This window comes from Caretta caretta, chromosome 2, assembly GCF_965140235.1.
Source record: "Caretta caretta isolate rCarCar2 chromosome 2, rCarCar1.hap1, whole genome shotgun sequence".
NCBI classification, from domain to species: Eukaryota; Metazoa; Chordata; order Testudines; family Cheloniidae; genus Caretta; species Caretta caretta.
The window spans coordinates 198,113,977-198,129,246 of NC_134207.1; the positions used below are offsets into that span (position 1 = coordinate 198,113,977).

Genomic DNA, 15,270 nt, shown 5'->3' on the forward strand with positions numbered 1-15,270 from the left:
GAAAATTTGTCCCATAATGTGTTCTTAAGTTATAACTGAAGTTATAAAGAAAAATTAAAATTCAAAGCGCTAAATTTAAAAAAAAAAGATTATTGGTGCCTCTGTTCTCAGTGAGGGTGAGAAACTGGAAACAACACATAGGGGCATGATTTTCTGAGGGTATGTGCTTGGTGCTTTCTAAATATCAGGCCTTTTTAATATGTCTTAGGTTGGGAACCCAAAGTAACGAGACACCCTAAATCACTATTCGCTTCTGACAATGTAGGCCATGATCTTTATTTAAGATGGTCTCTAAACTGGGATGATATCTTCTGCAATCCATTTTCTTACCACTTTCACAATGAATTATTTGTTATCAGCTGTCTTATGCAAAAGTCTACTTCCACTTCTATGAAATGATGATTATGCTCAGAAAATTTTCCAAGCCTGAAATTTTATTGAGAGAAATACTTTACAAACCAGATAAAACAATAACTTCTTCATGTGTAAAGTCTGTACTCAGTATCCTGAAACAAGGTTACTTATGTGACCAACGGAAAGGGGGGGGGTGTTTAAAAAATCCAGTGCCTCATATGAGTACATCACACACATGTGTACATGGAGATTAAATTCGTATTTGCATTTGATGTTTTCTATAACCTGTACTCACCTTTTTATCAATGACAGCTTTCAGAGAAACAGCCGTGTTAGTCTGTATTCGCAAAAAGAAAAGGAGTACTTGTGGCACCTTAGAGACTAACCAATTTATTTGAGCATAAGCTTTCGTGAGCTACAGCTCACTTCATCGGATGCATACTGTGGAAACTGCAGAAGACATTATATACACAGAGATCCTGAATCAATACCTCCTCCCACCCCACTCTCCTGCTGATAATAGCTTATCTAAAGTGATCACTCTCCTTACAATGTGTATGATAATCAAGTTGGGCCATTTCCAGCACAAATCCAGGTTTTCTCACCCTCCGCCCCCTCCCACACAAACTCACTCTCCTGATGGTAATAGCCCATCCAAAGTGACCACTCTCTTTACAATGTGTATGATAATCAAGGTGGGCCATTTCTAGCACAAATCCACTGCTGAATTGGAATTCATTTGCAAATTGGATACTATTAATTTAGGCTTAAATAGAGACTGGGAGTGGCTAAGTCATTATGCAAGGTAGCCTATTTCCCCTTGTTTTTTCCTACTCCCCCCCCCCCCAAGACGTTCTGGTTAAACTTGGATTTATGCTGGAAATGGCCCACCTTGATTATCGTGCACTTTGTAGGGAGAGTGGTCACTTGGATGGGCTGTTACCAGCAGGAGAGTGAGTTTGTGTGTGTATGGGGGTAGGGGTGTGTGAGAAAACCTGGATTTGTGCTGGAAATGGCCCACCTTGAATATCATGCACATTGTAGGGAGAGTGGTCACTTTCGATAAGCTATTACCAGCAGGAGAGTGAGTTTGTGTGTGTTTGTTTTGGGGGGGGGGGGTGAGAAAACCTGGATTTGTGTTGGAAATGGCCCACCTTGATTTTCATACACATTGTAAGGAGAGTGGTCACTTTGGACAAGCTATTACCAGCAGGAGAGTGAGTTTGTGTGTGTGTGTTTGGGGGGGGAGGGGGTGAGAACCTGGATTTGTGCTGGAAATGGCCCACCTTGATTTTCATACACATTGTAAGGAGAGTGGTCACTTTGGACAAGCTATTACCAGCAGGAGAGTGAGTTTGTGTGTGTATGGGGGTGGGGGTGTGTGAGAAAACCTGGATTTGTGCTGGAAATTGCCCACCTTGATTATCATACACACTGTAAAGAGAGTGGTCACTTTGGATGGGCTATTACCATCAGGAGAGTGAGTTTGGGGGTGGGGGGAGGGTGAGAAAATCTGGATTTGTGCTGGAAATGGCCCAACTTGATTATCATACACATTGTAAGGAGAGTGATCACTTTAGATAAGCTATTACCAGCAGGAGAGTGGGGTGGGAGGAAGTATTGTTTCATGGTCTCTGTGTATATAATGTCTTCTGCAGTTTCCACAGTATGCATCCGATGAAGTGAGCTGTAGCTCACGAAAGCTTATGCTCAAATAAATTGGTTAGTCTCTAAGGTGCCACAAGTACTCCTTTTCTTTTTATCAATATTCAATTAATCTGGCATCTGGAAGTTTGAGGTTTTATAGCCAACTATCCCTGCATATTCATAGATGAAGGTAGCTCTGCTTCTATGAATCTCCACTCATGTATATGTAGCATGATGGACTGAAACAGAGTAAATTCATGCTACTAAATCTACAGAAAATGTTAATTTTATTGATAAAGTGCCCCATGGCAAGGTGATCAATCGCTGCACAGTTAAAATATATAACAAAACAACAACAAAACAGAATTAACAGACAATACAAAAAAAAACAAATAAAACACTAAAAAGACATAATGATGTCATTAAACAGGAGTCATACACAGGAGCCGAAAGGGATTTCAGCTGGAAACACCTGGTGTGTCTTCAAATGTTTTTTAAAAAGCGGGGCAGGGATTGGCTGAGGTGGATGTCAAGGGAAGTAAGTTCCATATCTCTAGGGCCACCACACAAAGGACTCAGTTACCTGCTAGTGCAAGTCATTATTATCAGAGCCACTTGTACTCCATGGCACGAATGGAACCAATTTTATAGCAACAACTGGAATTTCACACAACATCAATCTTAGAAAAGCAAGAAATATCGATCTCTTGGCACCACACACACACACACTCAAATCTGGCTCATAGTTTAAAATACTGAGATGTAAAATTCAACAAAAATTAATTTTTACATTGATTATTTTTGAGATTTTTTTTGCTGTGCTTTCCAGGCCTTGATTCCTTTGACGTTGTCTAGCCTGTTTCAAAACCTCCTTCTCCACAAGGGTGCCAAAGAAGGGAGCCCTTTTAGCTGGCTTCAGGGGCTCCCCTCTCTAGTTTCTGGCTCACAGCTGCTGCCCTATAGATTAATTAAAAGCACCTGAAGCCAATTAGAGCACCTGAAGCTAGTCACCTGATAAAAGCCCCCTGCTTCAATCAGCCAGGGGAAGGAGTTGGTTTGGAGTTGGAGCAGAGAGCAGTTTGAAGGAGTTGAAGTAGAGGAGAGTTTGGAGAAGTGCCATGGCTGGCTAGAAGACCAAGACCCTAGGTAAAGAGACACCTGACTTGTGCAGAGAGAGAGGGCAGGAAGCCCCACAAGCTGAAAGCAGGAAAGCAAAGTAGCCCAGGGGAAGGAAGCACTAGTTCAAATGGTTTACCACTATCCCTAGGGGCCCTGGGCTGGGACCTGGAGTAGAGGTCGGGCCCGGGTCCCTCCCTCTCCGGGTTACTAGTGGGACAGTAGATACCCTAGTTCAGGAGCAGGAAACTGTGCCCTGAACCACCCCAAGAAGAGGAAGTGTGGGACACATCATAATCGTACTGGCAATTTGCCACAGTGTACATACAGACAAATTGTATGTGTGTATATGTATACATACAGAATATGTAGAGCAACAACACTAACACCATATAATACATAATTCTGCTTATGTGCTAGGACGCTGAGATACACTTGCCATGGGGACTATAGATTTGAAATCTCAATTATAACATTGCATTAACACTTCTGTGGGCAGAGGATAGGGGAGTGGAATGATGGGCTTCATTTACAGCATTGCATTTTGATTAGCATCTATGGCCTTTTCCATTATGCATGATATATGCCAATTATTCAGTAATATGCTTACTATGATGATATTTAGAAGGCCTTTAACAAGTTCCTCCATAGCCTGTCCTGAATTTTTTTTTTTTTTTTTTTGGGGTCTGTCAGCCAAAATGGTATCTGGCAGGAACAGGGAATTCTGACAAATAACTACCATTTTCATTGAGTTAGGCAACGAACAGAAAACATGAGGCAATCCATTGTCTCACATTCTCATTGAGGTGTTCTCAAAAGCTGATGCGGCTAGATATTGGAAAGAAAAGTTAACAAGGAACTTATGGTACAATAAGTGGGAGTAAAACTATTTTGTGAAAATAATACTTCCATACTATCTTCATAAAACATATTATAATCTCTAAGGTAAAAGAGATACTTGTTAATAGTAATAAAATATTTGAAAGCAAAGGAGCATGTGTTAATCTGTGTGCAAAATAAATGATAGTTTACCACAATTAAAATCAGAGGATCATGTTTATTATATTGTTCGGTAACCCTACACATAAAATTGAAAAGGCTTTTATGAGTAGCAAAATATATTTATGCCTCTTCTCTCCCAAATAATCTATTTTAGTTTGAATGAAGCAGAGAAAGTGATTTTACCTTTTGAATTTATGATTAATAAGGCGATCTAACTTGTAAGGTTTTTAGTTTAACCTTTTTATCCTTTTGTAATATTAGAACTGATCTCAGACTTGGACATTATTGGGGAAAAAGTCAGAGATTAAAAGGCAAAGGACTATTTTTGTCTAGATTCCATATAGAAACAATAATTTTAAAAAATAATCTGCACACACTAGTGATATGTCCTGGAAAAACAACAAAATGGGCTCTCCTCCTGATTGTAGCATTATCATCTGCAGCATCTGCAGGAATTGCTGTGTCACAAAGGAAGGTGCGCCAGATCAGTGACCCTATTCAGCAGATTCTAATTCAGCTGCACAAAATAATCTACATCACTCAGGTATGCATTTCTGCTCCTTCAGAACACTCCATCCTCTTGTTTGCTTGTTGATGTCAAAATGATTGTACTACAGTGTTGCTATTTTAGTTGCTATTCTTTAAAAACAACAGAACTTGACATTTTTACAGATGGCATGATATTTTTAAAAAATATTATTTTTTAAAATAAAAACTAACCTTGAATATTAGTATATGAAGGATGGTAATAAGTGAGTCATATTAAGAAATGCCATTGGCTCACCTCATTAAAATGGATTTTATACAGAAACTTATTTTAATAACATTCTGACATGCCAGTAATATGAGTATTGTATTTCAAATGACTTAATATAAAACACTGACACAAAGATTTCATGAAACTCTTTTATTCGTTTAGTCATTTTTAACAGTTTCCTGTTATTTCTAACACAGTACTTCAATTGCTGAATGCATTAGTTAGCTTAAATATTTTGAATTTAAATACAGTTTCTATTCTGACTTAATGCTAATTGAAGAAATTCAATGTTTAATATTTAAAGGAGTAGCAGCTCTGATTTCAAACTGGTACTAAAGCAAAACTGTAACTAGGATAAATCTCTTAGACTGTACTCTCCAACTGTTAGTATAACAAATGATTTCATTCTCCAGCAGCATGGCTTCAACTCAGTAGTAGAGGTCACAATTACTAATTTTAAATGAATGCCAATTTACCCTCCAAAATTCACAGTTTATACTTGGCAAGACGTGCTTATTACCACTGGAGCTTTCAGATTGCTGAGCAAAGTTGGTTCAATTTTCTTTTAAAGTAGAACAGCCAAACTGAATTTGTATATCACACATAATAGGACTCGTTAACCTATTTTACATCCTTGAAATTATTATACCTGTCAAAGGTGAAAAATGCTGGAAGTGAATCCCCTAGGCGAAAGAAAAGAAACTTCTCTTTAATTTAAAAGAAAATGAAATGATTGAATTTAATGCCAGTGTGGCAAATCCTCTGTCTGTGCAATCTTCCCTACCCTGCCCTGCCCTATCAGTGTGCCTTAGTTGTGTGTTGGAGGGCCCACCTGGAGAGATAAGCAAGTATTTCAGGCTCCACACCCATTCAATCCCAGCCTCTCTTCTCAGATGGCCCTCAGAGACATTAATTAAAACCATTTGTGGTTATCATAGCATGGACACCTGATAACTAAGAATGGGCAGCAGCCACCAGGCTCACTTCACGCAGTCCACTGAACAGACAGTAAAAATGTTGATACTGTTGCCTCTGTTCTACCCACGTGGCTAGTCAGAGTTTGGGGCGCTGGGGATATTCTAGTTGGAAGTACAACTCGGTGATAGGTATTTCTTTGATGCAGTTTTGTTTATTTATAGAAAATGTATAAACATCCTGTGTCTGTGAACACAGAGGGAACCAAATAGCAGGAAACAGCTTCTTTTGCTCACAGGACCAAGAATACTCTTTTCAATCTGCACCCCTGACCCAAAAACCACACCCCAGGTTGCTGCCGGAATCAGACACCATGCTTTGAAATGCCTTTCCGGCTGTCAGTCTGTTTCTCAGGCTATGTCTAAACTAGAGAGTTTACAGTGGCACAACTGTACCCATGCAACTGCGCTGCTGTAAGATCACTTGTGTAGCTGCTCTGTGCCCATGGGAAAGTGCTCTCCTGTCGACGTAATCCACCCCAACGAGACGCTCTCCCACCGGCATAACACTGTGCACACTAGTGCTTATGTTGCTCAGAGGGGTGGAATATTCACAGCCCTGAGCGATGTACGTGTTGCCGACATAACGGTAGTATAGCCATAGTCTCAAGCTTTGTCTACACTACAGACTTTAGAGCGGCAAGCTGTACTGCTATAAGGTCTCCCATGTAGCCGTTCCATGCCGGCGGAAGAGAGCTCTCCTGCCAGTATAATTGAACCACCCCCAACCAGCAGCTGTAGCTATGTTGGTGGGAGAGCGTCTGCCCCCGACATAGTGCTGTCCACATTGGTGCTTTTGTCCGTGAAACTTCTGTTGGTCGGGGTGTTTTTTCATACCCCTGACTGACAAAAGTTTTTCCAACAAAAATCTGGGGTAGACAAAGCCTCAGTCTCTCCGATGTTTTTATTTGTTCTGCCTTCTCCTGACATACCCCCCCACTGTGGTCACAATACCCCATGAAACCCTCCCACCCACATAGTGCTAGTTTCTGGCCAGACAGGTCTTGGTTTAGGTGTGCCACCCTAAGTGTTTGTTACAGCTATCGGAAGTGAAGGGTACATTCACACCCAGTCTCAAAATGCTTTGTAATCCAAGCAGTCCCCAGTATCTCTCAGCAGCAACAACGCTTTCAATTTGGGCTAGATTTGAAATGGTGACCTATGGATGAAAGGCTCCATGCCTTGTAACCAGATCCCTTGAGAGTTCCAATTATTTGTTTATTTTTTTACAGATCTGAGGAAGAACAGACTTTAAACATGTAGCTGGCTTTTAAAATGCTCAATTGCAGATCTCAGCTGACAACTAGAAGCTGAGGTTTACAAGGGAGAGAGTTCTTATTGCTGGTTCTTGGCTGCCAGCAGTCTCTCCAATCCAGTTTCCAAGGAAACAGGTTTTGGTCTGATCTCTGAAAAATAATGTAAGAATAAGTTTTTTAAAAACCATTATGTAAAACCTTGGCCTTATTTTCACTGATCTAACATCCGATTTCATGGAAACAGAATCTGGAATCAGACAGCAGCTGCTGAGACAACTCTGGTTAATTTCAGTTGCAGTTCCCTAAACCCCTGTACCTCACAATGCCCCCAACATATGCAGGTATTAGGTATTAATTCACACGGTATCACGTGCTTCTGTTTACTGATAGGATTAGAAACATTCATCATCTGATTGGCTGAAAGTTCTTAAGGGTTTACAATACAACATATGAAAGACATTGTCTACGTGAAAAGAAAGCAGCATATCTCTGGATGTAACTGGTTCTGATGAAGCCCACAGGTCCTGATCTCAATTTGGCCTGTGTACATCAGGAATAACTCCATTAAAGTCAGTATAATTGTTCTGGATTTATACTAGTGTAATAACCACAGTTATTCCCAGAAAAATACAAAAAACAAACAAACAAAAAACACCAAGTAGACTTTATAGCAAGATATGTGGAGATGGTCTGAATAGTGGTCAAACCTTTCATGTGTCAAAAAGTTTCCATTTAGTTATAAATGGCATTTGTTCATATAAATTTATGAAGGGTAACATGGGTTAAATCACATCTATGAATATAATCCTGGTCCAGACCATTTGAACACAAGGATCCTGATTCTCCACTGAGTTATACCCTGTGTAGCTATTTGCACCAGTGCACTGTGATTGTGTCAAGTGCTACCAAATCAGAAAGGTAGTTTTACACCCTCTGTGCACAGGGGTAAATGATTATGCAAAGTACCAGGCAGTGGAGAATCAAGCCCAAAGTGTAATGTGTGTTATAGGATGACTACATCCTCCATATTGGAATGATGACCGATATAAGTAGTTTTTGGAAAGTGTAGGGGACAATTTCCTGGTGCAAGTGCTGGAGGAACCAACTAGGGGCAGAGCTCTTCTTGATCTACTGCTCACAAACCGAGAAGAATTAGTAGGGGAAGCAAAAGTGGATGGGAACCTTGGAGGCAGTGACCATGAAATGGTCGAGTTCAGGATCCTGACACAAGGAAGAAAGGAAAGCAGCAGAATACGGACCCTGGACTTCAGAAAAGCAGACTTTGACAACCTCAGGGAACTGATGGGCAGGATCCCCTGGGAGAATAACATGAGGGGGAAAGGAGTCCAGGAGAGCTGGCTGTGTTTTAAAGAATCCTTATTGAGGTTACAGGGACAAACCATCCCGATGTATAGAAAGAATAGTAAATATGGCAGGTGACATAACACCTGGCTTAACAGTGAAATCCTTGCTGATCTTAAACACAAAAAAGAAGCTTACAAGAAGTGGAAGATTGGACAAATGACCAGGGAAGAGTATAAAAATATTGCTTGGGCATGCAGGAGTGAAATCAGGAAGGCCAAATCGCAGCTGGAGTTGCAGCTAGCAAGAGATGTTAAGAGTAACAAGAAGGGTTTCTTCAGGTATGTTAGCAACAAGAAGAAAGTCAAGGAAAGCGTGGGCCCCTTACTGAATGAGGGAGGCAACCTAGTGACAGAGGATGTGGAAAAAGCTAATGTACTCAATGCTTTTTTTGCCTCTGTCTTCATGAACAAGGTCAGCTTCCAGACTACTGCACTGGGCAGCACAGCATGGGGAGGAGTTGACCAGCCCTCTGTGGAGAAAGAAGTGGTTCAGGACTATTTAGAAAAACTGGATGAGCACAAGTCCATGGGGCCGGATGCGCTGCATCCGAGACTGCTAAAGGAGTTGGCGGATGTGATTGCAGAGCCATTGGCCATTATCTTTGAAAACTCATGGCGATCGGGGGAGGTCCCGGACGACTGGAAAAAGGCTACTGTAGTGCCCATCTTAAAAAAGGGAAGAAGGAGGATCCTGGGAACTACAGGCCAGTCAACCTCACCTCAGTCCCTGGAAAAATCATGGAGCAGGTCCTCAAGGAATCAATTCTGAAGCACTTAGAGGAGAGGAAAGTGATCAGGAACAGTCAGCATGGATTCACCAAGGGCAAGTCATGCCTGACTAATCTAATTGCCTTCTATGATGAGATAACTGGCTCTGTGGATGAGGGAAAAGCAGCGGACGTGTTGTTCCTTGACCTTAGCAAAGCTTTTGACACTGTCTCCCACAGTATTCTTGCCAGTAAGTTAAAGAAGTATGGGCTGGATGAATGGACTATAAGGTGGATAGAAAGCTGGCTAGATTGCCGGGCTCAATGGGTAGTGATCAATGGCTCCATGTCTAGTTGGAAGCCGGTATCAAGAGGAGTGCCCCAAGGGTTGGTCCTGGGGCCGGTTTTGTTCAATATCTTCATTAATGATCTGGAGGATGGTATGGATTGCACCCTCAGCAAGTTTGCAGATGACACTAAACTGGGAGGAGAGGTAGATACGCTGGAGGGTAGGGATAGGATATAGAGGGCCCTAGACAAATTAGAGGATTGGGTCAAAAGAAATCTGATGAGGTTCAACAAGGACAAGTGCAGAGTCCTGCACTTAGGATGGAAGAATCCCATGCACCGCTACAGACTAGGGACTGAATGGCTAGGCAGCAGTTCTGCAGAAAAGGACCTAGGGGTTACAGTGGATGAGAAGCTGGATATGAGTCAACAGTGTGCCCTTGTTGCCAAGAAGGCCAATGGCATTTTGGGCTGTATAAGTAGGGGCACTGCCAGCAGATCGAGAGACGTGAACGTTCCCCCCTATTCGACATTGTTGAGGCCTCATCTGGAGTACTGTGTCCAGTTTTGGGCCCCACACTACAAGAAGGATGTGGAAAAATTGGAAAATGTCCAGCGGAGGGCAATAAAATTTATTAGGGGACTGGAACACATGACTTATGAGGAGAGGCTGAGGGAACTGGGATTGTTTAGTCTGCGGATTTGATAGCTGCTTTCAACTACCTGAAAGGGGGTTCCAGAGAGGATGGATCTAGACTGTTCTCAGTGGTAGCAGATGACAGAACGAGGAGTAATGGTCTCAAGTTGCAGGGGGGGAGGTTTAGGTTGGATATTAGGAAAAACTTTTTTACTAGGAGGGTGGTGAAACACTGGAATGCGTTACCTAGGGAGGTGGTGGAATCTCCTTCCTTAGAAGTTTTTACGGTCAGGCTTGACAAAGCCCTGGCTGGGATGATTTAGTTGGGGATTGGTCCTGCTTTGAGCAGGGGGTTGGACTAGATGACCTCCTGAGGTCCCTTCCAACCCTTATATTGTATGATTCTATAAGTAAAAAGCTGCCCTGACAATAGGGCCTGACTAACAATTGGGACTTTACATTTATTTTTAGAGCGGAAAGGTGATTTAAAAATTCAAACACAAAAGATTTCATCTTTCATAAAGAAGAGAGTTCAGAGGGTTCTCCTATAAGAGACCTATTTCACCACCTGCAATATGCTGCATGTTTTTCTTTGTTAAACAGAGAAAAAGAGGGGAATGGATTTTGATGCACAAGAACATAGATGGAAAATTTTCCTGTATTGGTATAAAGTCAAAACCTTTCTGGATGCTTTACAGACAAGTAAAATATAAAGTTCCTGTCCTGGAAAGCTTACAATAGAAGGGCCAGATTCAGCCACACTTTGTCATATTGAGTAGTGTATTACAGCCTTAAGCAAAGCCCATTGAAATCAAGGGGAAGATTCCCATTCACTTTATTTTGCATTGTATCAAGCCCTTATCCTCATATATAGTTCCACTGATTTCAATCCTGGTAATTCAAGATAACCAACACAAAATCCAGCCCAAGCCTTCTCCTCAGGATCTGTTCTTCCTAGGGTTCCTCCCTTAAGACTACCTAGTCCCAGATGTTAGATTACTTTGACCAGTGGGGCCAGTCCTACCCCCTCTATATCCACAATCAATATAACAAGCTACACCTGTCAGAGTGAGCTGGGCCCAGTTACCATCTCTTCAGGTTTCAACACCTTCTAACAGGGTGGGTGAACAAAAGAACATTATTACAATATGCATTGTTTCAGATTCAATACAGTAGATTATTACTTGGGCTATTTAATATCAGTGTCTATATATACAGTGTAACTACCATTTTCAAAAATAACACTGTAGGAAATGTGGTCTGTAGAAGAGTCAAAATTGAGCAGTGATAACAGCTGTTTCTCTGTCCCTATAGCTTCCTCCAGCTTTGCATTGCCACTTGAAAAGAAGAGTTATTGAGAGATTCAAGAAATCTCTCTTCAGCCAACAGAGCAATCCTTGTAACTTGAAATTGGAAGTTAAAAAGGTGCAGTATTGTGAGACATACCATCCATTGTGGTCTTCATCTCTTTTCTATTTGAATTATGCTATATGAATTAATCAAGGGGAGGGGGAGAAGAATTTTATAAAGGTTAATTAAGATGCTCTGAAATGTTCTTCATGTTCATCTTCTAGTTTAGTCATGAAAAATAAGTGTCTGATTCAACAAAAACTTACTTATGTTTTCAAATAATTAAATTTTTGGCATTATCCCCACACTCTGATTCCAGTAAACGATTTTTAGTTAGTATCACAAAAACTTTGATTAATTTGAAGTTGTTTCCAATTTTTGTGGAAAATGTTTAGGCAAATGCTTTAGCCACCTTTTAGTTGATAAGTCTGAAGGTCTAGATAAGCAGTGGTACAGATTGGTTTTAGATTTTGTCTTTGATCAGAGGCACACACATTGTAAATGGAAAGATCCAGCCAGCTGCTAATAAACAAAACATAAAATCCACCTCCTCAGAGATCAGAGAACTTGTTTTTCCTTTCATGGATCAGATCAGGATAGTAGCAGGGAGCGATTTAAAATAAAACAGCAGAAGATCAAAACAGTCACATAGACGTTTTCTGAAATTTATTTTATAACATAATATGATGATTCTCATATCTTTATCTTATAAATATGAAATAGAATTTTTTTTCAGTTCAAGGCATAATGCTGAAAGGAAAATTAATGCTTGTTATTTTTTTTTAAAATGCAAATGCCTCCCTCGCTCAATAGTCTCAAAAATGGGCCTCTGTTAGCATAATATTTTATTAATTATTTACCAAGAAATGTTTCACAATATAGAACAAACAGGGTTGCATTTTTTTTTATCATTTAACCTTTCCTTTTCTTGTCCTAGGATCAAATTGCAACTGTGTTTAAACTGGGGGGGGAAGGGCTAACTTTTTGTGTTAAAGGCTAATAGAGCTGATTATGTCAACTCCTGTTATGTTATCATTACCAACATTTTGGTATTTTGGAACAACCTCTTTCTACTCAAAGCATGAATTCTTAGAAAGCACTGAAACTGCCCAATGCTCTTGAAACCAAATTATTCGTCCTAATTGTTGACTAGTCTGTTAGCAATAATTCAGTGTCACAACTTGAAAATTACTGAAGACTTGCAAGCATTAAAGTATATTTTTTCTGGTCAGATATAGATTCAGCCTCTGTGATTCTGGGCCATGTACACAGAAGCATTGTGGTACAAGAAGGTGATAATCCCTTTCTGTGGGGAGACTGTATTTGGAAGACTGAATTCAGTTCCGAATATCTCCCTACCAGAAAAATGCAGGCAAGTTGGAAGCAGTTAATAGAACAATGAAAAACGTTCAGGGGGCTGGGAGGATTGATGGATGAGGAAGAAGTAAAAGCTAAATATTTGAAAGTCAGTGGGAGTTGGGTGGCAAATTTCAGAATCTCAGCCCAGGGCCACCAACGTGAAGAGTAGTTTGTAGTAAAACTAGAAGTTAATGGGATGCAATTAAGTAGAGAAAAGTTTAGGATGAGCCCTGGAAGACCCTCCCGGACAATGATATTGTTATATTGTACAATCATTTTCAGTGGGAAATGGTGGAAGGCCTATTGCCTGAAACATCTAAAATTAGTGTGAGCAGGTGATTGGATTAGAAGAACAGACTGTTAGAAAGATTCCTGCATTGCCAGAGGTGAGGGTGGAGTACAGGACCTCCCATAATAGGTTTTGTCTGTGTCTAACCAGTGTGATTCTACAGCATTAAAATGAGAAGAGTGTTGATTATGCTGGAGATACTGTAGAGTATGGGGACAGACATTTCTTTCTTATTTATCTACAAAGATGACATTGTAATGTCAAAATGATACTGGATCCTACATCCCTATGTAGACACCCCAAAATGATTTCATTCTCAATTTTCATATGTTCACAGCAGTCAGTTGAAATCAAAAGTGATGAGAGCCCACTGATAGAAAATCAGGCAATTTAAATATGAATTTAGGAACTTAACTTTACGTACCAAACTTTGAAAGTCTCAAACTATTGACTATTTCTCCCCTAGTTTTGAGAACACATTTTTTCTTTTTTGTTTTCATACAAATTTGCACTTTAATATTTCTTTCACATGTACCACATAGCTGTGAGGCTTATACTGAGTGCAGTTTGGCTGCCTTCAGTGTTTGATAAATACCTCTGAAGGGAAGAAAGTAGAGCATTCATGACAGAATTGACCAGTTCTTTATTCATTTCAAATGTATTGAAAGCCCTTTTCTCCTCTAACTCTGGATTTTAGGAGAGTGAAAAACTACTTATGTTCTGTGATGGAAGTTTTTGGTGTAAAAAATGTAGTTTTAATATGGTTTTTGCTTTTTTCCAGCTGCTTCAGGGTTCTCCTGAACTGATTGAGCCCAACTTTTTTATAGCAGATTGCCATTTGTTACTTCACTCCTCAGGGGGAAATATATTGGCCCCAGATGATAGAACAGGTAAGGAAAGCAAACAAAAACCCATGATCTGAAATACACTTTTCAAGTTGGATACATGGTATTGAGATGGAAGCTTTCAGTAAAGAGAAATTAACTCTTTGTTATCAGTTACTGTCTTTACTGACAATTAAGTCGTATTTGCGCAACTGATTTAAAAGACAGAATACTTTGTGATTGTGAACCAGACATAAGCATTTAAAAGAATATGTTCTTGAGTTTGGGGGAGGATTTTTTCAAAGAGACAAATTGCAGTTAGGTGCCTAACTGCCATTGAAAGGCGGTGGGAATTTGGTACCTCTTATTTGTGTCTTTGAAAATCTTCCACTTGGGTCTTAAGCAAAGCCATATTTTAAACACTGTGCAAGAAAGAACTCTTCTTATACCATGTTTTAAAGTGGTTGCACTAACATGACTTAATTGCCTCTCTGGATGGGGCCTCAGAGAGCTGGAGAGGAAACAGTAAAACATAGTTCATCTGCTCCAGCACTCTCCATACAAGGGCTTGTAAACATGTATACTTTTCATACATAGTTATCATCAAATGTGGTTTGCACCTAAGTTGAACACTCCTGCAGACAATGAGCTCCATCCTTAGCAACACCCAATAAACACAAGTGCAAAGTACTACACTTAGGAAAGAAAAATCAAATGCACAACTACAAAATGGGTAATAACTGGCTAGGCAGTGGTACTGCTAAAAAAGACCTGGGGTTATAGTGGATCACAAATGGAATATGAGAACACAGTTGCAAAAAAGGCTAATATTCTGGGGTGTATTAACAAGAGTGTAGGAGGTAACTGTCCAGCTCTACTCAGCACTAGTGAGGCCTCAGCTGGAGTACTATGTCCAATTCTGGATGGCACACTTTAGGAAAGATGTGGACGAATTGGAGAGAGTTCAGAAGAGAGCAACAAAAATGATAAAAGGTTTAGAAAGCCTGGTCTATGAGGAAAGGTGAAAAAACTGGGCATATTTAGTCTTGGGACAAAAGATTGAGGGGGGACCTGATAACAGTCTTCAAATATGTTAAGGGCTGTTATAAAGAGGATGGGGATCAATTGTTCTCCATGTCCACTGAAGATAGGACAAGAAGTAATGGTCTTAATCTGAAGCAAGGGAGATTTAGGTTAGATATTAGGAAAAACTTTCTAACTATAAGGATAGAATCATAGAACTGGAAGGGACTCTTGGCAGATCTAATTATCTAGACTATTCCTGTTAAGCTCTGAAATAGACTTCCAAGGGAGATTGTGGAGTCCCCATTACTGGAGGTTTTTAA

At 40.2% G+C, this 15,270-nt stretch overlaps 1 protein-coding gene across 5 annotated transcripts in view; it reads left to right on the plus strand.

Moving 5' to 3' along the window:
* Positions 1-15,270, plus strand: part of NEK10 (NIMA related kinase 10) — a 180,765-nt gene that overhangs the window by 152,773 nt on the left and 12,722 nt on the right. For all 5 annotated transcript variants that reach the window (XM_075125730.1, XM_075125735.1, XM_075125731.1 and 2 more), the window contains 3 exons: positions 4,563-4,663; positions 11,417-11,527; positions 13,882-13,990. In XM_075125730.1, coding sequence (XP_074981831.1) covers positions 4,563-4,663; positions 11,417-11,527; positions 13,882-13,990 — 321 coding nt within the window. The remainder of the gene's footprint in view (positions 1-4,562; positions 4,664-11,416; positions 11,528-13,881; positions 13,991-15,270) is intronic.